The sequence below is a fragment of the Meleagris gallopavo genome, chromosome 1 (genome assembly GCF_905368555.1).
Source record: "Meleagris gallopavo chromosome 1, MGAL_WU_HG_1.1, whole genome shotgun sequence".
Taxonomy (NCBI): Eukaryota; Metazoa; Chordata; class Aves; order Galliformes; family Phasianidae; genus Meleagris; species Meleagris gallopavo.
In genome coordinates, this window is record NC_139404.1 from 58320744 (window position 1) to 58346065 (window position 25322).

At 38.5% G+C, this 25322-nt stretch overlaps 1 protein-coding gene across 6 annotated transcripts in view; it reads right to left on the bottom strand.

Moving 5' to 3' along the window:
• The window catches only part of FGD4 (FYVE, RhoGEF and PH domain containing 4), a 115826-nt gene that overhangs the window by 31247 nt on the left and 59257 nt on the right, over positions 1 to 25322 (bottom strand). For all 6 annotated transcript variants that reach the window (XM_085229338.1, XM_085229347.1, XM_085229370.1 and 3 more), the window contains 3 exons: positions 12544 to 12708; positions 5584 to 5764; positions 1970 to 2447 (listed from right to left, as the gene is read on the bottom strand). In XM_085229338.1, the coding sequence (XP_085085464.1) occupies positions 1970 to 2447; positions 5584 to 5764; positions 12544 to 12708 (824 nt within the window). The remainder of the gene's footprint in view (positions 1 to 1969; positions 2448 to 5583; positions 5765 to 12543; positions 12709 to 25322) is intronic.

Consider the following 25322-nt stretch of genomic DNA (forward strand, 5'->3'; position numbering starts at 1 on the left):
CCAGTTCCCTGGGCCCTGTTTGTTGCCTGGGAGAAGAGGCCAAACCCCTCCTCACCACAACCTCCCGTCAGGAAGTTGTAGAGTGCAATGAGGTCTCCCCTGAGCCTCCTCTTCTCCAGACTAAACAATCCCAGCTCCCTCAGCTGCTCCTCATAAGACTTGTGCTCCAGACTCCTCACCAGTTTCGTTGCCCTTCTCTGGACCCGCTCCAGGGCCTCAACGTCTTTTCTGTAGTGAGGGGCCCAAAACTGAACACAATACTTGAGGTGCAGCCTCACCACTGCTGAGTAGAGGGGGATGATCACCTCCCTGCTCCTGCTGGCCACACTATTTCTAATGCAGGCCAGGATGCCATTGGCCCTCTTGGCCACCCGGGCACACTGTCGGCTCATGTTCAGCTGAGCATCAACCAGCACCCCCAGGTCTCTTTCTTCTTCACAATCATCTAGCCACTCAGCCCCAAGCCTATAACGCTGCATGGGGTTGTTGGCCCAAAGTGCAGGACCCGACACTTGGCCTTGTTGAACCTCATCCCATTCACCTCAGCCCAGCGATCCAGCTTATCTAAATCCCTCTGAAGGGCCTCCCCACCGTCAGGCAGATCAACACCACCTCCCAACTTGGTGTCATCTGCAAACTTACTGAGGGTGCACTCAATCCCCTCATCTAGGTCATCAATGAAGATATTAAACAAGATGGGCCCCAGTACTGACCCCTGGGTGACACCACTTGAAACAGGTCACCAGCTGGACTTAACTCCATTAACCACTACCCATTGGGCAAGGCCCTCTAGCCAGTTCCTTATCCAAAGGAGTGTATACCTGTCCAGGCCACAGCCACTCAATCTAATGGAAGGTATCTCTGCCCATGGCTGAGTGATTGGAACTATATGGTCTTTAAAAATCCCTTCTAAACCAAACCATTTTATGCTTTTGTGAAGACACAGAAACACTATCAGAATCTATGAAATCCTGTATTTCCAGCTCCACAATCACTCTGAAGTTTTGTTGTTAGCTGATGCAAGTGTGTATCTGCCAACTGGGGTACAGCTTTAGCAGTGCTCAGCAACACACAAAATGACTTCTGACCAGCCGCTCAGCTCTTTGGCTCTGTGTTGAAGAGGAGGGCATGGAGAGTGCTAGTCCAACCCCCTGCAGTGACTCACAAAGCAAAGATGGACTGAAACAATTGATGATGCCAGTTGGCCATGAATACTTCAGTACAGGAAGGCAAACTGCATAATCAAACTTTTAGAAAGGGAAATATGCATAATTTTTTCAGCATTAATTTTTCCAAGACAGATTTTCTTCTACCCACTTATTTTCCTTAATTATTTAAAACTTTCCTTATAAGGAGGCTCAAATTCATCATGTTACAGCTCTTGATAACAAGGCACATACTTCATATTTTCTGAACTTTGTGTCTATCTAATAGTTAGCACATTGCCACTGCCTTTCCATCTTTGACTTGACAACTACATCCAAGATAAGGATCCACACAGCAGTTCTGCCTGAAGTGCTGTTGCTGAAATTTACTACATATGAAATTCTGTTTTACATACACTACTATATCTTCCTCACAGTTTAGCATAGAATTTTCCTCTTATTTTGTTTTTTTTCTTTAAACTCATGATGAACACATTTGAAACATCAATATTTTTCTGGTGAGATTGCCTAACGCAAGAAAATTGTGCCATACCACATTTTTTTCTTTTTGCAAGCTTACTTCAGAAGCACATCACTGAATAGCCACTGGATAGTCAGGCTTTCAGATCTCTTTTTGTAGTTTCAGACAAGTTTGTTGCTTTCTTTTAAACAACCTCTTTTTAATAAAGGTAATAAATTTTAAGTTTTAGAGGGAAAATCATCAGAAGATTTTCAGCTTTCTGATTTGCTTATTTTTGTAAATAGAAATCTGGAAAATATACACAGAGTAGCAATATTGCAAGAAAAACAACTTCTCTCTTTACCTTTGTTTCTGCAGGTTGGTCTTGTTTGATCATTTCCTCATTCAGTTCTTCCTCCACATTAGTATTAATTTCATTGTCAGATGGGAGCAGTGTATCACTGCTTGGAGTCCTGTAGCAGCTGTTAAGTACTGATCCTTCATAGGAAGTTGTAGTTTCCAGAGAATCTCTGGATGTGCTTACTCTTTCTCCATTTATCAAGCTGCTGTTGATTGAATTATCTGGAACCAGGGTGGACACAGTAGAACCTCTGTCAAGTATCCTTCTGTCCTCACGGTCTACCTGGTCTTGTGTTACTACTCCATTGGCTGTGTGTGTCTGTGCAACCTGAGTTTTGTCGGTATTACTGTTTCCCTGTTTTAGTAGTGGGTGTTGGGAGGGGAGTTTTGGCTGAGGTGGTGGCGTTGACCCATATCTTCCTTGAGATTTAGAGACATTGAGAGCAGAGGAATCTTTCTTCAAGTCAATAGGACTGAATGGGCTAAAAATACCAAACAAGCAAAAGATAGGAAAAAAAAAGTTAAACATAGTGTTACAGAAAACCCCTGTTAAGGGGAGTAGGACAGCTAGACCATATAAAGAGTTCCTCCAAACTATTTGTTCCAGCATTAATATCAGGAAGTTCATATCATCAATACTTAAACTTTTCCATTAAAATACAAACATGCATCTCCTCCCAGAAAAGCTGCAGTGGTATCCCTATTGATTCACTCCATCCTCCTATCTCTTGTATCTTATATTTTTAAAATCAAAGGCAGTATCATTGACCACATTCAGGATATCAGGAATACACTGCAACCTGCCCCAACTATCCCAGAAGACTACTAGCAAAAATGGGGAAACCATTTTTGTGTCCCAGGTACCAGTCCAATGCCTAAACTGACAGGGAGCCTGTTTCCTAATTGCCTGCTAAGAATGCACGAAAAACATCTGAGAACATTTAGCATCCCTTCCCTTAAATCAGCATATTAAAGGCAGAGCTTTTGGTTACTGTCCCATTTCTTTCCCCAGTTTCCTTATTTATTACTACACTTCCTTCAAGATGCATCTCTTCTGAAGGCTTTTTCCCTGCATATTTTATCTCAGCTTTGAACATATGTTATCCCTCATTTGTACCTTTCACTGTCTCTTTCTGTTAGATTTTTGAGATTTTGAATTTTAAGACAATATAAACGTTAGCCCACTCTGTAGAAATGTTTGGCACTATTACAGCAAATAGAAAAAAATCACTGAAACCACAATGAAACTTGAGCATTTAGATTTTAAGTACATTTATCAAACCATATTCAACCTGAAAAATAGAAACATGACTGTGCTCTAACACACAGTTCTTAGTATGGACTATTCATCTACAAAGAAGTTGATGATTAGTTATAAACTGTATATTTACTCCTTATTTATAGGATGGTTTACACAAACACCGCAAGCATATTCTGAACTTCTGTATACTTAAGACAAAAAATATATACTGGCTTCATTTTCTATCATATAACAAAGGAAGTAAATCATTTCTCACTTAGTTGCGTAAAAACTGTACCATTAGAAATAAACTCTCAAAACACTGAGAAACTTAACTGTGAAATTCATTCACATTTTTCCACTGCATGCATATGGCACAGTGGTTTAATTACCTTTTTTTTTTTCTTGTGGACTATACAGACTAATGAAAACATGTTATCAGAATTGGCAATCAGAGTTTGCACTTCATGAACACGCTACCTAGATGTTTGAAAACCAATAATTACAAGTGAAGTTCACCTTCATGGAAGACTCAGTCTGCGAGGTAAGGTTATTTTAAAAATGTGGACTGCTTCCCCAAGCACAGCAGGACACTAGGCATGCTACTTAGAAAAGTTTCTCAACAGCAGAGATCAGAGTTTTGAAGAGAATTTATCAGTAGACAGATATTGTTTGGTGTACTTAATGAATAAGATTAGCCAAAATAGCTATTCAGTTTCTCCCACACCTGACTCTCCCCAAAAAAGCCCTTACTGTCTACAAGAAAGTAAGTTTTTGAAGCTTTCTTGTTGAGTTTATTTGCATACTATTTAAAGAGTGCCAGTACAATCCAGCAGGTTTGGATAACAGGAAGAAATGTAGGGCTTAATGGCACGAGGGCACAATGAACTTGTGGAGCTCTCTTTCAGAAAAACAAAATCACAGAAGGCAGTGTTTCTATGGACAGGGAGATTCCAAGCAGCAGCTCACATCCTTCAGGACAGGACGTCTTGATGTCTTTATATTGGTCTTTATTCGTCAAGGGCAGAATTTTAGGGAAATTCTTTTTTATGCTTCTTATTCTCCACCTTCACAAATGCAATCAAAAGGTAACTGCTCAGATTTAAAGATCATAACCAACCAAACAAAAAAACTAAAAGCACACAGCATCGTATCTTATTCGAGAACTTTTTGTTAGTTAACAACTACTAGAAAGAGAGATCAAAGAGGTAAAAATGTTTTTCTAGGGTCACTACAGTGTTAAAAAGATTTGGATAATGTTTTGGAGGAAGAACAAGAAACACTGGTAAAAAGACTAGGGACTCAAACTACTTTAATTCACAGGAACTCCAGTGCTGCCTTACAGATTTTTTTTCCCACTTTTCTGTAGTTGCCATGACAGCAATGAAATTACGCCTGTGCAAAATGATTGAAGTTTCTTGTAGATGAAGCTCTGAAATTATTTCTATTCCATTAAACAAACCTATTTATGCAACACTCAGCTGTCTCTGCATAAAAAATTAAGTTTCCTCTATCTCGAGGAAGAATTCTCTCAATGAAAATCTTAACACTCTTACTAGGAACTGCTCTGTTGTACATCACATATTCAACCCTGTATAAGCCTCAAAACATCGGTATCCTGAAGAAACAGAAGAAAGCAATGTCCAATACTTCTAAAATTCCAGTGCCACTGGACTGTTTCTCTGTCATGGGATTTCTGGAACGTCACTCTCTTTATACAGAACAGATGTATTCAGAACTTCTGTTTCAGAGCTTATAATGCTTGTCATATGCATCCAATTAAAAGGCACACAAGAAGTACTATTTTGTGAACTAACTGTATCTCGTGTTTCTCCAAGTCTTTCTTGTAAAATGCAGTATAAAAACTAAGGAAGATTCATACATTCGACTAAGATCACCAAGTACTACAATGCAAAAAGTTTTGTACATGCCACAACAATGCAACTAACTCACGTGAATAATCTGAAGACTTTAGGTCAGTATAAAAGGAGAGTCAGGACTTTCCTTTTTATAGGCAAATAGAGAAATGTGGTGGTTTTTTTTTTCCTACAAGAACAAAAGAATTTAGGATTCACTCCAAAATTTCATTCCAAAATCAAATTGCTGATGTTTTCCAGGATGTTTTAAAAATGCTGCAAGTAGCATGTGTTTTGGGGTTGGTTTTTGTTTTTCTGTTATTTACTTGTTTAAAAGAAAAAATTAAGACTGGCGCCTCATCAAAATGAACAGGCCTGTGCAGACCAAATACACAATTGCATCATTTCAAAACATGCTGTTTTGTCATCAGCTCCTCTGGCAGAGACAGGTTTGAGCACTACCACAATATCTGTGTTCTTCTTCCAACAGAACCACGAAACAATTAAAATCACATCACATACCTGCATCCCTCAAAACGATGGATGAGATCTGACACTTTATTGGACTTTTCTTTTGTGACACTAGAAACAGGAGTAGGTGTATCTTCCTCCATTCTTGGCTTCGAACTTGATAAAGCTTTATGCCTAGAGGTTTGGTATGTAACAGGTGATAGCTTCTGCAGATGAAGTGGCTTTGGAGGCACTGCAAACAATAACAGTGATCAGCCAGTTGGCAATTGTTTCATTAAACTGTCAGAAAACATGAGATCTTTAGCATAAGAAGTTATCACAGTAAGAGAGATTATTTGACTTAGCTTTAAATTGCTTCATGAATTCAGGAACTTCATATAAGCTTTTATGTACTGTGTTGTATCAAGCACCTTCTTATATTATCATATTATATAAAAGCCAAACCACATGCTACTGAAGCTAAAATATTAGGGTCCCTCTCCCTTCCATTTTCTCTTTTTTTTCCCCTTTGGTGTTCTGTAGTAAACTCACACGTGGCCTCTACAAATGCAGATTTTATCCTAAAAAGGCACTGAGCATAAGATCTAACCATGTTGTGGAAGTCATGAATCCTTCCTCAGGAGAGACTTAACTGCTGCTCCACTCTGGTGCCTTCATTATCTTCTCCCTCACTACTTCAAAAATGATTGTCAGTGGAAAAGAAAGATTTGCCTTCAACTTCAACCTTCGTCTGTGTATACTGCTGAAAATCTGAGTCCCCCAAAATATTTTTTTCTTTTTTCTTTTCCCATATCCTGACTATAAACTCTTGTTAGATTGTTAACAATCAGTCGTTGTTTAACAGGGTAATGACTAGAAGACAAGCCATTGCCTGTGGCAGTAACAGCTCCCTGGGCTCCACAGGGAGCACACAGGTGTGCTGCAGAGCTTGCAATTTCCCCCCAGCAGGTATGATCTCACATGGCAGCAGAATTAGCACTGATACAGGATGCTCAATAGATGGATGTGAAAAGGCCATATTTGTCATATCACTGACCCTAGATCAGCTTCCTGACCTGCCCTGTAATAACTATGCACCATAGGAATTAAGTTAAACCCTGACAACCAAAATTTGAAAGTGGTAACTAAAATTACTATTGCAAATTATTATTGCAAATATACTATCACAGAATATGACATGGGCATATAACGTTGATGGAACGCTTGATTTAGGATGGCTTTTCATCCATACCTTAGATTAAATTTATAGGAAGCAATATTTGTCAGTGCTTCCAATAACCAAACTGTACTTAGAGATTGCAGTGATAGCTGCATTCTGAAAAGTATCATGAGAGGCACAATGAAGAAATGAATGTAACAAAAAAGCTTAACATTTCAATTGTATTAACTACAAATGAGGACAAATGAAATACAGGGAGAAGAAAGGTGTTCAAGGCCAGGTTGGAGGGGGCCCTGGGCTGCCTGGTCTAGTATTAAATGTGGAAGTATTAAATGTGGAAGCCACCAACTTCCGCCTGTGGTGGGGGTGTTGGAGATTCATGATCCTTGAAATCCCTTTCAACCTGGGCCATTCTGTGATTCTGTGAAAGGAAATCACTATAGTTCAAATGCTTTAATGTAAGTGCGTGTTTCTTTCCAACTTTCTTTGTATTTGTTAACACAATGAAAAAGGAAGTCTGGAGAAGGATGCAATGCAGAAACAAAACTGAAAATACTGTTATTTTCAAATAGTTACAAAGCAATGCCGAAACAAACAGAATATAAAATTGTGTAAGTGTTGGAGTACGCCAACAGAAACCCTTCTGGTGGGGCTGCGCACATTTGTTCAGCTGCAGCTGCAGTATTGTGAAGCAGTTTTTCCTATACTTTGTCTTCCCAGGGAGCCCTGAGAACTCCTGGCAGAATTAGGCCAACGAGCATCACCGAGCTGTCAAAGCGCTGAATAGGTTACTGCGCTGACAAAGGCAGCAGGACAGCTGAAAAATGCGAGACAAGCGGCCTGGGAAAAGCAGGCCACGTAACTGAGTGTGGGCACTGCCATTCCCTCAGGGTAGGAGACAGATGGGAAAGAGGACATCGGGTGGATTTACTGATCAGCATTGGACCGGCTTCTGGCTCTTGCAATACACTGTGCAGGGCCTGTGGTTCTGTGCGTTCTTATTTGATGGACTCATATATCAGTTCTTTCGTACATCTCATAAGAATTCATATCCACACAAGGATCTATTAAAACTACTAAACTTGAGGGAGTTCACATCTACTAATTAAGCAGAAAGAATTAGTTCAAAGCTATTTTTACACCGGATCCATTGGGACAAAAATTAAATTCTAAGACATTCCGTAGAAGGGCTGCACACTTTTGTATCCATTACTAATAAAAAAAAGGAAAGAAAAGAACCACCAAAGTAACAGCAATTCAGTACTGCAAGCACAAAGAATCTCCAGTCAAACTGGATTACACCAGTATATTGAAAATCCCTTTGAGATCTTCAGAAGAGAACCACAAACCAAACAGCCACATCAAATCCTGAGTTTAAGTTATATTCTTTTTGTTTCGCTATTTCCATCTAACAGGCAGCATTTCCCCCTAATCTGCTATAGCTGCTGTTGGTTTTAGAAATAGAGCAGTGGGAAAAGACAGTCACAAGATCAAGGAAAAGAAAAGTAGTATAAAAAGTCCTTATAACCCTTCTGTAAGGTCAACATTGTTAACAGGGATTATGGAAAACAAATTGCATTACTACTTCCCTCAATGTACTTCTGAAGTGCTTTGTTTTAATCAGATTATTTTTCAGCGTGCACACGGCAAGGATCTTAAAGAAAAAAATGAGAGAAGACTGGAGCATTGTAATACACTGTATAATACAGAGCTCTGTTCAAGTCTATAAATACTCTTGTTTCTCTGCTGTAGAATTTTGAGCTTATTAGGAAATCTGAACAGCATATTCTGCCTAGAGAAAACCCTTCAGTATATTCAGGTAGCTACTACTGTAATATGCTAGCCAAAATGTGCAATTAATGTTTAAGTTGTAGTCCCTAGATGTGCATTCAACTTTGTTCATGCATAAGGAAATGGGAGGTACTTTGAGACACACCTAAATGTTGCACCAAATAGGTACAACAGCCTCAGCCAGTGCCAAGGTATATTATCAAAGGCCACTTATCACTTCTCTTGGAAAACACCTATTCATTCCTCCTCTGTGAATTTAAACTATGATGGTTAAAATGCTGTTAAATTTTAGTTCAATGAGAATACAAAGACAAAAGTTTCTGTGATAAGTAATTGCAGCTATTCTGTCTCAATCATCTTTCATTGTCTTTTTCATGCTCTCTCACTTACTTACATGAGGATCAAATAAGTGCAACTGGAGAGATGCCAGAGACTGACACCAGTAAGAAAAGTACAAAATAACCAGTAACCTAGGTCCAGCAGAAGATGGTAAAAAAGACAGCTCTTATTTAGGATATGCATTTCCACCTTTTTATGTAACAAATATATTTGAATAACATATTAAAAAGTAAGATCAATTATAATCAAGCGTACTTTGTTCCCCCATTTATCTTCTTTCTGTAGATAACATTTGAGATTGCGCATTTCTGTTGCTAAGAGAGATATTGCTACAGGTTTCTTAAATCACTGTACATTTTGAGAAATCTAGCCAGATTCAATTCAGTTCATCTTTAGTTGTAGAAGCTTCATTTGCTAGAGAAATAGTCTACATTGCAGACCATTAAGAGGTTTTCAGCTTTTATGGGCCCAGGACACTGAATACCTCAAAAACCATGGACAAAATTATAATTATTTGAGAAAGGAGGACAGGATTGATCCTCCAGAGTAGATGTACTACAGCAGTTGGCTTTCAGTTAACTAAGTGCTGGAGATACGTCTATGCCATTTCATAATAGAATAGAGCAGGCCATCTTCTGAAGTGGCACATCATCTCCAACACTAACAAAGATGTCTCTGGCATTGGTAAGAGATTCACAAGTACTCTTCAGCGCTCATTAGAAAAATCTAAATGAGCAACTGATGCAGTTGCAGTCTTCAACTGACAAGACACTTCTCTGCTTTAAGGAAGTGTTAACACTTCAACATATTTTCCACCCTACAATAAAACTGGCAGCTACAGACAGCACTTCTAGTGCCTAATACTTAGTAATTGGACATCATATAAAACCCGTGCAAGAGGTTCTAAACATAGGAAATAGAAGAATGTAGGAAAAACAACTACTTTGTTCATGTCACTCTACATGCAGTCTGCTATAGCTAGGTTCTGATCATTGCCCAAGTATTTGTAGATAAGTGCAAATTTCATTTTATTTTTTTTAGCAGTTTGTTTCATTTCTCACACATTGCATTTGCCTCAGAAGATATTAGCATATTTTGCTATTTCCACTGACTACCTCCAGTCTGGATTAGTCCCTTTATCAGACAACACACCGTAGGGATGCGATGGCAAAGCACCTTATGTCACAGCTGCTACAGACTGCAGTTCTCTGCAGTCACAGTTTCCTTGCTAAACTTCATCACCAGTTGTCATTCATTCTCCGTCTTTGCTCCACATTTGCAGACTTTCACAAAATAAGCAATATTCAAAGAATTTCAACATATGAATTTCTAAATTGATGGAAGGAATTATTGAGGAACAAAAATTGTTCTTTCATTTTCAGTGTATCACACAGCTAGTTTGTTTTCTCCTCTAAGTGCCAGGAAAAAAAAAAAAAAGAAAAAAAAAGAAAGAATTTCATATTGGATTCTCTGCAGAAATGTATTCACTTGCTCTAACTACCATAAGTGATCTGTTTCCAAAAATTCAAACAACTTCTCAGTAACCAAGTAGAGGCCAAAACAAGTTCAGAATCTGCAGTTCACTTCAAGTGCAAGATTTTGGAAATTCTTCCTCTGTATAAAAGTTAACCTTATTAAAAATGCCCATACTTCACTTATAATGCAATCACAAGTGGTCTTTATTTCTCTCATTTTGATTGTATACATTTTTGTGATTTTTGAAAGTCATTTTGCAGTTCATCTACAACCAAACATATGCGCATTGCAAGGTCTGTAATCTTATTTCCTTGCATTACAAAAGGACATTTAGTATTTGCATGACTAGAACAACAATTTGGAAAATAATTTCTTGCTAATATAAAACTGAAATTGCTGTGCAATTGTACCTTAATAGTTGTTCAAACAAACAAACAAACAAACAAACAAAAACTTTGATTTTTTTGGTCTCCCAAAAGCTGATTTCATTTGGTCTGTTTTGCTTTGCTTCAATTAAACAAAATGCTAATAAATACTATATAACTAACTGCTTTCTTGATATCTTTATTACCAATAGGTTTGTTTTGGAGAAGAACCATTGAAAAAATAACGTTTTTGTTCAGCTATTCAATCTGTATATTTAAAGTGTTCACAAAATACCTTCTATAACTTTGATATGCTGCACACCCTTCGTAAGGATAACTAAAGAAAGGTGCAGACCTAGAAACAGACTAATTATTATTGTATAAAATCTAATCAGCTGCATTTCTTAGACTACTGCATTATTTCTCTCTACACTGCTTTTTGATGAACAAAATAGCCATGGCTACAGAACAGCAATAAAAGCTGCATAATGACTTGAATGAATTAATATGGTCCAATATTTTCCAGCTTCTAATTTATCTAACAGCTAAAACTTACAGTAAGTGGATTGGTTTTAGTTTTGAAAAGTTTAATTCTTTTCATTCATTGCCCAATTTTCTTTTTAAATATTTTTATTGGGAAGAGCATGAACTCCTTTGCTAACTTATCTTTAGATAGCTGCTTTTAAGAGCCCTGGGAACTGGTCAGAAAGATCACTTCAGATAAGCGGTGCTTATATATGACTGCCAGTATTGTTCATTAAACTAAAATGTTTTATCAAAGGTTTAATAAAAACAAACCGAACAAGAAATACAGATTTATTTTGCTTTCAATCACTATAAGTAAACAAAGCTTTTGTGGCACCCCAGCAAAATTTCTTTCCCTCCTTAAGATGAATTCAGAACTAATACAAACTTTTTCAAGATGAATTTTCCCACAGATTGATAGATAGATATTTAAATCCCTACATGAAAGTTCTATATAATTTTAGTCTCTATACATGACTTAGATGTGACCTAGTTTCCTGTAAGTCTCTAGCTTACGCCATATCAGCAGTGTGTCTCAGAATCCAATTCATTGAGTAGAACCATCATATCAGTCTTCAAAACTGTCTCTTTTTTACCTTTTGAGATGAATGAAGCTTCTACTGTACATCACTCCTAAAAGACACCAGACCAGAATTCAAGATTTCCAGAACATATAGGCCCTTTGTTGTGATCAACCTCAGCAGAATCATCAATATTATTCAGAAGACCACATAAAAACTGTTTGAGGTTTAGATATATAACCACGACATGTAGGTTAGAAATCTACCCATCTTCTAATATTAAAAATACTATTTATGTACAGGAAGAAAGGAAATCAACTACTCTGCAGACATACTGGAGAGCTTTTACTGTGCAAGAAAGTGCTGAATTCTCATCTCTTTCCACATAGTTCCACTAGAAGACTGCATCTGAACTCAGCTGGAATCCCAGAAGTCCTGAATTTCCTTCCTGTCATGAAGTCAGCCAGACAATAGCTTAATACAAACAAGAGGCTTACATGTGTTCTCACGTCTTGGGCACAGAAAGAATTTCACATTACTTACCTGGCAGTAAGCACATAGCAGATTGCTAGACAGTTGTGATGCAAGTAGAGGTATATCTGTATCAGTTGATCTTCTTAAAATCATATTAGTTACTAAGCCTAATCTTTCTTCAAAGAACCTTTTTCAGTGAAATATCAATTTATCAGATTCAAAACACTCACAGGACATTTATATTTCTGCGGCCAGCTTTTACCCCACTATTTTCTTTGTGAGAAGCACAGTTCTTTCAAAATGTTCTATTTCTATGAGCTGAAGCACAGATTACCTAACCGAAGTATTTCAGACCACTTACCTTGTGGCTTTGGATTTGAGGCTGAACGTGGGGACTGTTTGACTGGCACACTTCCATTTATTCCCTGAGCCGCTTCATTGTGTACATTCTGCTCAACTAGCCTGGTTGTGGCACTTGCTGGACAAGATCTAGACAATATTAAGGACTTTGGACAGATGCTGTTGCCTGAAAAATATTTCAAAAAGCAAGTTAGAAACAGAATTCAATGCATGGTAGAATGATTATATGCACGTATATTAAGTGCTGCTGCCTCCCTACAGAGAAAATTAGAATGCTTGTCTTCATTTTGAAGCATCCATTGCAAAAACAGAGACTGCTTTCCACTGAGATGCATTACATTGTTTAAATCTCAAAGAGTTGCATATATAAAAATATATTTCCCCTGTGACTATCTCAGGTTATTCTAGAGAAAGCTTATGATCTCTAACTGCTTTCTTGCTATCTATTATCAACAGGCTTGTTTAGGAGAAGAACCATTGAAAAATAGTGTTTTTGTTCACCCATTCAATTTGTGTATTCAGAGTATTCACAAAATACTATACACTCAAAACGTTTCTTTTTCTTTCTTTTTGTAGACAAGAGCTACTAATTACACCATTAAAAATGAAAGCAAAGCAAAAAGACAGTTGACATTTCTATTTCATTTTGTCTTAGCAGAGTGGAGTTTATTTTACCTGAGAATGCTAGTACAATGCCATTTATAAGAAAACTGGATAAAAAAATAAAGGAAAGCATACCTGAACAACAGAAATTATAGTAAAAGCATGTATTGAAATGTACTCACATAGACTGCACACTTTTGGATGTGTGCGTGTGTGGAAGTTATTTGTTTTGTAAACATTAAAAGACTTAAAATACTACTGTGAAGGAACTTGATATCTCAATTAAGTTAATGTTCCTCCATCTCTGAATCAAAAAAATCCACAATTTTGTTTGTGGGGAGGAACAAGAGATGGGAGAAACATCCACTTCTCATTGCAGCGTTACCTTAATTATTTTCATTTTAACAAAATAACTATAGTAGACTTCGAACACTTATATTTATTGTTTTCCTTTGCCATCGTTTTTATCTTTGCTTTATCTTTGCTTGCTTCTACTGACAGAAATGCAAGTATAGTTGGAGTTTTGTTTACTTATTTCCAAAAAAACAAATTCAAAACCCAGCCAACCATTCATTTCATAAGGCAATCTTCTGCTGTCTTCTAAACAACTGATCTGCAGAGTCTGGAAGCACTGATCTAATGCATCTTCCTATCCCAAGGCAAAATCCATTATATCAAGCCATTCCAGCAACAGCCAAGCACACTCATTAAAAAGCAGTGGAAAGAGATTCCAGAGCTATTGCTTACTATTGTTTAAAAGCTCTTCAGCACCATGTAGACTGCAACAATATTTTAAAGTACTTATGTTTTATTTCTTAGCAGCTTAATTTCTTTTTAAACGCTGAAGTAGAACTGCACCAAGAAGCTGCTTTTGCAAACATAGAGACTTGCAGAAGTTTATGCTGAGATCAACAACCCACCTAACCAAGGCACTCATACCACAACATGCACAGGACATCTGTGGCTGCAACATGGCAAAACTCCCTCTTCCATCATTCAGTTAGGAGTGCCATCTCCCAAGAACATAAAGGTGGCTGGTCCCAGAACAATTATTTAGTGGACACTTCTCAGACACCCATGATCTCAGGCAGAAATTCTTCAGCTCTGTTTCCTTGGATATCTCCATACACGAAAAGCCATCTTGTACTATAGCAATAGGAACTCTGTCCCAAATCTTCCCTCATTTCATGAGGATTCACCTGAAGTGCCATTCCTGCTTCTCTACATAGAGTGGAGTATTGAAATTTCTTGGACAGACCAAGGAGATGGCACAAGGCTTGTAGGAGCAAGTCCTCCTGATGCTCATCAAAGAGCTGAATTTCTCACCACCACAGAATCCCATATCAGATTGTAACTGCTCACACTTTAACTTGGAAATCTCCAATTTAGAAACAATTTTAAGAAACAACAACTCCTGGCAGGATCAGTACATCCCACACATTATGTAGGCAACTGAACATATGTCAGAAATCTACATTCAGATCAGGCTTCTAACTCTGCAATGAGTGTGAAAGCGTGACATCCTAGAGCTTTATGAAAACTGTTCTGACTGTAGATTTGACAGATAGCACACTTCTTCAGGACCTCCAGCTCCACAACTGCAGATCAGTAAAAAGGGTATTGCTAACTGTCCAGGCCAAAGCTGGAAATCTCCATCAGAATTGTACCTTTGTAACTTATTAAAAAGATTCTCTAAGAAAGCAAGGTACTGCCAGAGTCAGAATAGGAATATTCTTTGCACACACAAACTTATCATCGTGCTTTGTCTTATTTCAAGTTAACATTCACAATCAGATACAGAGCCAAAGAGTTGCTAAAGAGGGCAGTTCTATTCTCTGCCTCTCACCTTGTCACCATTTAGTCTGGTTTCCTTTCCTGGCTACTTCCCACCCCAGGCTTGGAGGGGAGCGCCAGCGCTTGTACAACCACACAGTGAGACATGCAGTAGAAACGATACAACAGTAAGATGGATTACACAGATGGGGTCAGTGAACCCATGGCCACTCCAGCACTGCTAGCTGGCATAAGAGAAGAGGCAGAACAGCTGGCCTTCTTTAACAGCCCTTACTATCTTCAATTCACTCTTGTTTGCGTGAGCCATTATACAAGCAAACTCTATCTAGAAGGCATATTTACTACACACCACAAACATTTAAGACACACTCTGAACTTGTAATTGTGTTAACCATCTCAAATCCTCAATCCACACTTCTGAAGAGTAATATATCCATAACAGGATAAATAAAATATGTTCAGCTTTCTTCACAAGGAAAGCTGGAATGGAAAAAGGTCATCTAGCTACAACATGCTTCTAAGCAGAATCAAGAAGTTACACTCTTGACTCCAGCATTAACATCCCTGGCAATCTAAATCCTGGTTTCTTGTTAGTGAAAGTTAATACCTTCCAGATGCTGTAGGCAAAAAAAAATTGTCAAAAATACAGGAATATTCACTACAGATATGTATCTAGTAGCAAAGGCTTGGAAGTATATTATAAGCAAAGTTCCAAATACATTGATTTTAGTGCATACAAAAACACTAAATGCTCCACAAGCAGTGGCCTGCATTTCATAGAATCGTAAATGTTGGAAAAGATGAATACAATAAAAAGATTTAGTTCAAACACCAACCTATCCCCACACCATGCCCACTAACCATGTTCCTTAATGCCATATCTACAATCTACATGTTTTTGAACACCTCCAGTGATAGTGACTCCATCTCCTCCCTGGGCAGACTGTTCCAATGCAGGACTAGCACTTCATCTTGTTAAAGCTCATTCATATTTCAGTAGGGCTGTTCAATTCTGTCCATTTAAGCAAGCAATAAGACAGTCTACGCTTTAGAAATGCAGCTGTTGTAAGTGCAACTTAAAATCCAATTACATATACAAAAAGCCAGACAAGCTGCAAAAGCTTACAGATTCTGCTGGGCTGAAATAGGTTCCCATTGTGGTTGGTTCTGATCTGATTAAAGAAGATGTGTTGCTATTGTTTTATGTGTTACAATAACTGAGATATTAATTGAACTCAGAAATGCAATGAGCAACAAAATACTAGCCAGTTCCTCTGTTCGTTCACCAATACATCACTAATACTGCCTCTTGTAACTGGGGATGATTAGATACCCTGATGTGAAGAGAAGGGAAGGATTTTAAAACTTTTTAATGGGTTCAAGCAAGAATGCAAGTGATAAAGCAGAGGTTATAAATAACTAGCAGAAAAGATAAACACTCCAAATTTGATAAGCACTTAATTGTTTTCTTCATAATTTGCAAGAAAACTGGAAGATGTTTGAAGCTAAGAAGCATTATCTAATTTTCCAGAGCATTTTAATTAAAAATTACTTGGAGCCATGAATATTTAGCCAGCTTGAAATGCCAGTAACATGAAAAAATTGCTTATTTGTTTTTACAAGAGGTTAAACTAATATTTTGATATTGCATAGGTCCTCTATCAGTAGTCCCAGCTTCACCAAGACGGGCTAAACACCATTAGATTTTCTGTCATATCTGGTTTTACTCCTACCATCTATACTTTTCCATCACCACTTAATTTTTTATTGCCACTGTGATCTTACTCTTACATCCTGAATGAAAGAAAGGCAGCATTTCTGTATGTAACCCTCACCTATCAGGGAAAGGATTATTCTCCTGTGACTGTTAGGAGGAAAAACTTAAGTCTCAAAATCAGGTTTACTTCTTTTCAAATGATGTAACTATATATGCAACCAGTGTGTTAAGGTCCCAGAATAGCCACCAGAGCCTTGATGTAATACTGCCACACTTTCTCATGCAGCATCAAGGCAAAGCTTCACCTTTGCTACTCGCCCTCATCACATATGGAGGTGCAGCTAATATTCTCCCTACTGAACTTGTAACAAAAGCATCAGTTTAGCCACAATAATCTTGTCTTACAATCTTCTGCTCAGTTCAAAATTGTGCTAAATAACACTGACATTAAAAGAGATTCATTCAACCCTTCACTTGTTCACTAAACACCTGGGGAACGGTAGCAGGGATAGTATGAGGACGAGCAGTTTTTTGGGCACAGACAAGAAGGCAGCTAGAGAACTCTTGCACAGGGAATTATAATAATAGATTTGTTGAGGCCTGAGCAGGATATCTAGTAAATCAGACCACAGATTCTACCCACAGCTGTGTCCAAACCTGCCCTCAAAAATAATTTTCTAAGAACTTATGTGGTACCTACCACTCATGGGTTTGTCCTGTTTGTGAGGAACACGTACCAAACTATGAGATGTATGCTACTAATTGCATACCCAAACATGTTTTAGGAACAACTGCTTAGACTAACCCAAACTATGTACATTAGGAATATGGAAGAGAGCAGTAAGTCTGGAGGTCCAAGTTACTCTCATGAAACAAAAACAAAAAACAATCTTTTGCCAAATTCTATTGAATGCTATCCTCTCGAGGTAATTACACATTTGAGTTTGGATACATTTTCCCCTTTCTCATCAAAGTGGTGATAGAGTCGTAAATGCTTTGCAGCTTTAGAACTGGACAAAAATTTCCTATTAATATCCTGTGCTGAGCTGATGAGTTCTAAAGGTTAAATGTCAGTATTTACTGCGGTGAGCTACTGCTGTAATGATGGTTGATAATATAATGTTACAAAAAAGAGAAAAACAACTTTAGCTGAAGTCAGGAGGGCTGTTGAGTTGAAGAAGTTGGTTTTCTTTCTGCAATATGGTGCTGGTCAAAAATAATAAAAGGTGAGTATCAGAAGGTTTAGAATTATCTTTGAAGAGTGGAATCTTGGCAAAACTTAGGACACAGATCAGGTTTTAGTAAAGGAGTTGTTCAGATATATATGCTAGCAAAATAGAAGAATACAGAGATTTTTCTTGCAAAGCGGTTCTCCAGACAAAGGCAAAAAAAATAGGATATTTTTCAACAGAAAAATGTAGATCACTTTCCAAGACTAAGGCTTTTATTTCTGATATCATTGCACGGAGACATTCCCAGTTGCAAGGAGAAAATCAATCTACAAGTATTACTTGTAGATAGCAAAAAATGTATTGATATTGCTTAATAAACTCTGAATACTCCACAATATTTGATGAAGAAATTGAAGAGATGAATCCTTACTGAACTTAAAACTCAGATGCCAAATAAATAAGTCACTCTGAAAGTAATACCTCCTATTTATTTCCATCTATACTAAAACAGATAAAAAGAGCACAATAACACTGTTTGATTGAGCAAATTCTCAGCTACAAAACACGCTTTTTTTTTCAACACAGGCACCACCATTAGTCTTTGCATTTCAGGTGACCCGCTGCTTCACAGCTGCTACAACGGCATCATTGCTGAAATGCATCACCCACCGCCTCACTGTGCTCACATCCACTGTTTGGTCTCCAGAATTGTTCAGCAAGAATTAGTAAATGTCACTGGGTGCTATTTTTCCCTCATAGAGGAATTCAATGACACGCCTTTTCTTCATATACACTTCCATGTCAGATGCCATTTGGTCAGACTGCCCTTCTGCTACCATCTGTCACACAGCAACAAAATGTAACAGGATGTTGTCAGGAAGCTTCAACCTCTACTGCCATATCACCAATATCCATCTCTGACATTGTGGGCCAACGTAACAGAATAGGAGGCAGCCCCCATACTTGCCACACAATACTTTTCAGGAATCAGAAACTATTCAGCATCTTTCTAGCTTAAATTGGCTTACGTAATAATGTAGAGCAGAGGTTTCCCAGTTGCAGTATGCACAACATCAAGTACACGAGCCTCTTACAACCATATGAGCCGTAATACAGGAGAACAGAAACAAACTTCAGCAAGTCCAACCATGCAACATACAGAAACAGTATTCTAATGAGAAAATCTTATTTGACTTTTGAAATAATTCCACTTCTGATTCACTAGAGTGGGTTGGTTATACAGAGTGTTCACAACAGAACCCAATTCAAAGTAGGTACACATCCATACCAGCTTGGTCAAAGACATGTTATTGCACTGGTCTCGTTTGTGGGTGTTGATGAGATTCAAGCACTTCACAATGCCTTTCCTGTGCTTTCTTACATTTTATGGTTGTTCTGGCTGGGAGAAACGATGCATATTTCCCATAGTACTTTTTTTTTAATTTTAGACTAAAATGATGCTGTATGGGAACTGCTGAATCACAGCCTGAACCTCTGATTCATCACCTAAGGCGAGCAATGAGTCAGTGCTGGGAGCACAGGTGAAGGCAATTCTGCCTGGCCCCACCTCTCCTAGGCACCATTTAAGAGCTGACTACCAGTGGGGAAGGATCTCTTTCTGGAGATTCCTCCTTTTGGAGTTTTCCAGCAAGCCCAGGACAAGGGGAAGCCCTCTATCCTTTTTTGGTGTAATAATCTGCTTAGCTAAACTTTCTTGTATATTTCTTAATTATAACGCTTGTATGTTCAGGTGCTTACAGAAGCTGCCTATTAAAGAGCTCATATTTGCTAGGCTATCAACTATCAATGCCATCACATTCTAATAGGTTACCTGCTTTAAGAATCTAGAGCCTGATCTTTAAAAGGAAGCACTAAATGCTAACAAAGAAAGATTTAACATCAACAATCTCCTGATCTCAGTATGCTGCATACCACACAAATTAAAGGACTGAATGGTGAATTTCACATTTCCTACACATGCTGTGCCAACACTGGCTAATGCAGACAGACTCAGCATGATGTAGATCTTTCTCCCTGTTTGTCTGTGATCTCTGTTCTTTGAGCTCTGATCTAATAGCAGTTTCCATGAAAGCAGGCCTGTGCATCTGCTGCGGTTTTAGTAAAAGGAATAAGCAAGCAATTAATGGGGCTCTCTCTTAACATTTGTCTAAATTTTGGATTAGCACAATAACATAACTTTCACTGCTGGTGCTCTTCCAATAAAATGAAAGGCACTGTACAAGACTTCATTTCTGGGCTCAGTCCAGGAAATAGCCATTTGATTTCTCTAGAAAAAAATTACAGTTTCTTCATACAACATGCAGGGATTCCAATATAACCTCATTAGAAAGACATGTTCTGAAGTAAGGAATGTGGAGATGCAACATGAGGAAAGGGAATGCAAAGCAAGCCAAGAAAACCACTTTCAGCATGCAGAGTCTTTAAAATAAAAGTTAATTTGATAGAATTCCAAGTGGCAATGCTAACTCTTTGTGTAAAAGAAACAGTGAATGGCTTCTAAAAATGGTATTAAAACCCCACCCTGAGAACGAGCATTTGCAGTCATCACCTTCTGCACCTTTTCCCTGCTGGACCACTACTCTCCTAACATTATCTACAATCTATCACTGCTACTGCTGTCTAACCGCCCAGTCACTAGAGGATACCACTGATGAAAATGATGCTGAGGCACCTTACGGATGAAGGACTGCTAGAGCTGAGGTTACTGATGGCCGCAGGGATGGAGGGTTGTAGAAGCTGCAAGTCACCGAGATAACATTAAAACCTTTCTCCTGGCCATGTCTGCTATGGTTTTCTATTCCTGTCTTCTCCTATCAGAGGGATGGGAGGTGGCAGGTCTGTGAGCTGTGCTACTGACCGAGCAGCTGCTCCAGAAGGCAGGACCCCAGACACCTGCATCTGCTGCTCTCTCTTCCAAAAGAGAGCAGAAGTGCTGGAGGGAGAAGGCAAAGTGCCCAACTCTAGGACTCCCTGAACTGGATGCCATTGGTTTAGAATAAGCTGCTGATGCACAGCTTGTGGTTTCAGAGGAGTAGCTTGCAACTGAAGTCCTCGGCCAAAACCACAGAATGTACTTCATTAAGGTCCTTATGAGTCACATTTACTTACAGACACTGGTTTTGCTGATAATGATTGTAAATCAACTATCAGAGAGAAGCAACTCTTCAGCAAACTCTAGAAAAATGTGTAACTTAAGTCAGAGCTTGGAACAAAATAAATTCTGTTTACAGGAATCAGGAACTGCTCTTTCACATACATACTTAGACTCTGTACTACGAAACATTCCCTCAAACTCTTGCTTTCACTTTCTATTTGAACATGGGATTATCAAGCCCAAAATCTATACAGAAAACATAGAGCAGTGTTCTTTTACCTTTAAAATATGTAGCAGTGTAGAGATTTTTATCATCTTTTTTCCAGAAAATAGTATGAATATCTGTCTAAGTAGTGTGGGCCCTTTTTTTTTTTCTTGTCCTGAAGGCTATCTCCAAGGTTCAAGGGTTACCAAAGTTTCTGACAACTATAAGTGAAAACCAAAAAAAAAAAAAAAAAAAAAAACCCAACCAAAAAACCCCAAAAAAACAAAAACAACAACAAAAAAAACCCACATCAAAAAAGAAATCATATTTATTAATCTGCAGCAATTTCATCAGTCCAGGTTAATGCAGAATAAGTTGATCCTGAAACCACATTCAGCTATACTGCTGTTACTGTCTCATCTCTACCTCAGGTAATTTCAGGCAGTTTCTCCCTCCATGTTACTACGGTCTTTTGCTAGTCCCATAATACATGATAGCAACACCCAGCTTGAAACTGCTCACACAGTTATATTTTATAATCCTGGGAGCTTACTGACTGCATGCTTCCACCTCTTCCCTGCAGCGACTGTGGTAAAGTTGGTGAGCATCTTCTAAAGGTCATTTCCTTCCATCCCTGTTCTTGTGACCTTTTTACAACTTCCCATGTATTTGATGAAGGAAGGGGCTGAGTAAGGTTTGTGTGCCTTTTTCAAGTTCCTACTGTATTAGTAGCCATTTTCATGAACTCTGCCGCCAGAACAGGCTAGCAAGAAGCACCTCTACTGAGTTTTCCCTGAAACATTTTTTCCTTTTATCTTTCTTTGTAATGTCTCCCCAGCAATTGCTTTACTAAGCAGTAACGTTTTTTTGCTGACTTTTCAACTGATATCAGCATATTCTACACAGATGGCAATCATTATTATTTTTTTAAATATCCCGAGCTCCTACTTAATAAGATGCCCCATTTGCATATGCAGATTCACTGATCACTGAAAAATCACTCGTCTGAATGAGGGTTGCGACACTGAGCCCTAAATGTTTCTTTTGCTTGATCTGTCTAGTGTCTGCCAGCTGGTACATTTTCCTCCTGTTACCATATGTAAGATAACCAGCACGACACCGTACTAAGCAGCACAGTCTAACGCTTCACATTAAGGACAGCACTTGCAGCACTGGGATCACGTTAGGAAAAAAATGCAGATATTTGTATTTTTTACAGACCATTGGAATTTTTCAAGATTGTACGTTGAAATATTCTGCAGAGCAATAACAAACTCAGAGAATGAAAGTCTTCCCCTTCTGTAAATTACAAGCCATTATGAAATAGCAGTATTTAGATTTTGACAAATATTAATAGATTTTTTTTTTTAAAGATAAGTAGTCTGCATCAAAAGATGAGTAGCTGGCCAGCAGGGTAAGGGAGGTGATCCTGCCCCTCTGTTCTGCACTGGAGAGACCTGTCCTCGAGTACTGCATTCAGATATGAAGTCCTCAGTACAGGACTGACATAGACCTGTTGGAGCACATCCAGAAAAGGGACACAGAAACAATCCACAGAATGGAACACCTCTCCTACAAGGACAGACAGAGAGCTGCGGCTGTTCAGCCTGGAGAACAGAAGGCTGCAAGGTGACCTGATAGCAGTCTTTCGGTATCTAAAAGGAACTACAGGAAAGAAAAGGACGGACTTTTTAGCAGGGTCTTTTGTGACAGAGCAAGGGGAAATGATTTCAAGCTCAAAGAGGGGAGATTTAGGTTGGATATATGGAAAAAATCATTTACAGTGACAATGGTGAGGAACTGGAACAGGTTATGTAGTGTTGGATTGATGCCCTGTTCCTGATGACTTTCAAGGCAAGGCTGGATCAGACCCTGTGCAACCTGATCTAGCTGTGGTGTCCCTTTCACTGCAGCGGAGTTGGACTAGATGGCCTTCAGAAGTCCCTCCCAGCTCTAAGGAATCTATGATTCTAACTATGATCTAAATATAAATTCTACCGTTTTTATCACTGTACTCTCCTTAAGACTTCTCTAACAATTCAGTCACAGAGATTCCATCTTCTACTCTGCCCAGTTACCTGTGCAGTTATTTCATATTAATCTCAACTTAGAGTTATTTTAGAAAATATACATATGCTTTGAGACAAATTCAGCTAGTTCTGTTTCTAAAAGTTTAATTACTAAGAAAACATTTTTAGAAACAGGATGCTGAACACCACAGACCCACAGGAAAAAAAACAGTCTAATTACAGTAGGTTCAAAGTATAACTGACATCTATTATTTCTGAAGATCTGAGCACATGTTGTATAAGCATACAGGCTAACAGCATTCAAGTAATTTAAAGGTATAAATACATATGTATTTTATCTGAAATGCAGAATGGTCAAAGTTCCAAACAGAAGTCAATTATTCTATAGCAGCCAATAAAATTATCCCTGATAGATAGGAATTACTTCCCATATCCAGCTGCTGAGGCAGTCATAGTGTGTTGAGCCAGATGAAACAGCTCAAAACCATCCCAGAGCCAGTCACCTTGGATATGAGTTGTTCTACCCACTCCCCTCCCTCCCAGCTGCCTGCTGCCAGCGCTTTCTTTGCACCAGTACTGGCGTGCATCTAGCTTCAGGATGCAGTCTGGAAAGGTTAAGCCATCAAAAATGTAATCCCACTAGAAAAATAGCAGCAACTAGCTCTCCTCCACATTCTTTCATTCACCTTAGATGCACTGGAGCTTGGGCAAGGATGCAAAAGTGAAAGGAAAACAAGACTCTTTTTTGAGAGGAAAGTAGCCACTAGATAATGTTAATTCTATTGAATCACTTCTCAGATGTTACAGTTGGAAGAAACAGAAGGGAGAGGGAATAAAAATCAAAAATCTCGTCTCTAAAAATACGTGAGTCAAGACTTGAAATAATATGCTGTAATTAAAGAACAGGCTGCAGGGTGATAACTGCACAATAGCACCACAACAGGATACCAGGCACACTTTCCGTTATTTGAAAGGTTAAAAATATGCTTAAAACTGTGCACTTGATAAAGGACAAAGAGAGGATGGAGTGAAACATGTGGCTGCAGTCCCATAAATAAGTACCAGCAGTGCAGCTGCATGCTGCTCCAGCTGTTCAGCAGAGAATGCTTTTCCTCCCCTGTGCGAGGGGCACACAGCCTGCTGTCAGCCTCCCGGAGCACTCCGGTCTTCCTCGCCAAGTAATTAACAACCATCATCTACAAGACAGAGAAAAACAAGCAGCTCCCTGGGAATGGCTCACTGAACCAAAACAGAAATATAAAGAACCCAAAGCTGGACACTTCACAAGAATTCAAGCACTTCCTGCTTTTGACCTGGTTAGGGGGGGAAAAAAAAAGTAAGAATAGCCATGAAAAGCCTGGTTTAAGTACACTTAGGGCCTTCTTGAAATTATTTAAGAAGGACCTTCCTTGTGCAGTCTCCTCAGAACCTACCATAATCGTGACAGTTTGTATGTGGTGTCTTGCCTATAAAGAACAAGACAGAGAGATCATAATGCTAACTCACCAGTTTCTAATCATCCCTATGGAAGGATGCATATTGCCTGGAATCCAAATGGGGAATAGAGCCTTAGCCTGACACTGCCAGAGAGAACTCCTGTTTGTGCTGCTGGTCACAGAGCTCCCTTCATTTTAACAGACCTGCACATCAGTGCCATCAACATCATACATTTATCATATAGCCAAGATAAACAAATTCACAGCAACTTTATTTATTTCTCCATCTTCTCTTTTCCAGAATCCTATCTAAAATATATTTGAAAAAAGAATAACTATATGATGAATTTAAAATGTCATCTCATAAAACTTAATTTGGAAAATTACAATATTTTTCTTCATGAAGACTGGGATGAATATTTACCGCTCTGTTCCAAAAAGTTCAACAGTCAGGTGATTGTTTGACTTCCCTATCTTCAAATGAGCAAATGGATAGGAAATGCTTTAAGAAAAGGTCATGCAGAAGAAAAAATACATTAAACCCACCAGCACTTCATGAGCAGAAACAAATTTAAAAGAGCTCAAGTTCTGCCCAGCATCCTTGAAGGCCATGCAACTTTTCACTTTGCACATATTCTAAAAATGAAAATATTTATGATCTCTGGACAGACCAAAAAAGGCTGCTCAAAACCAAACAACAAACCCACA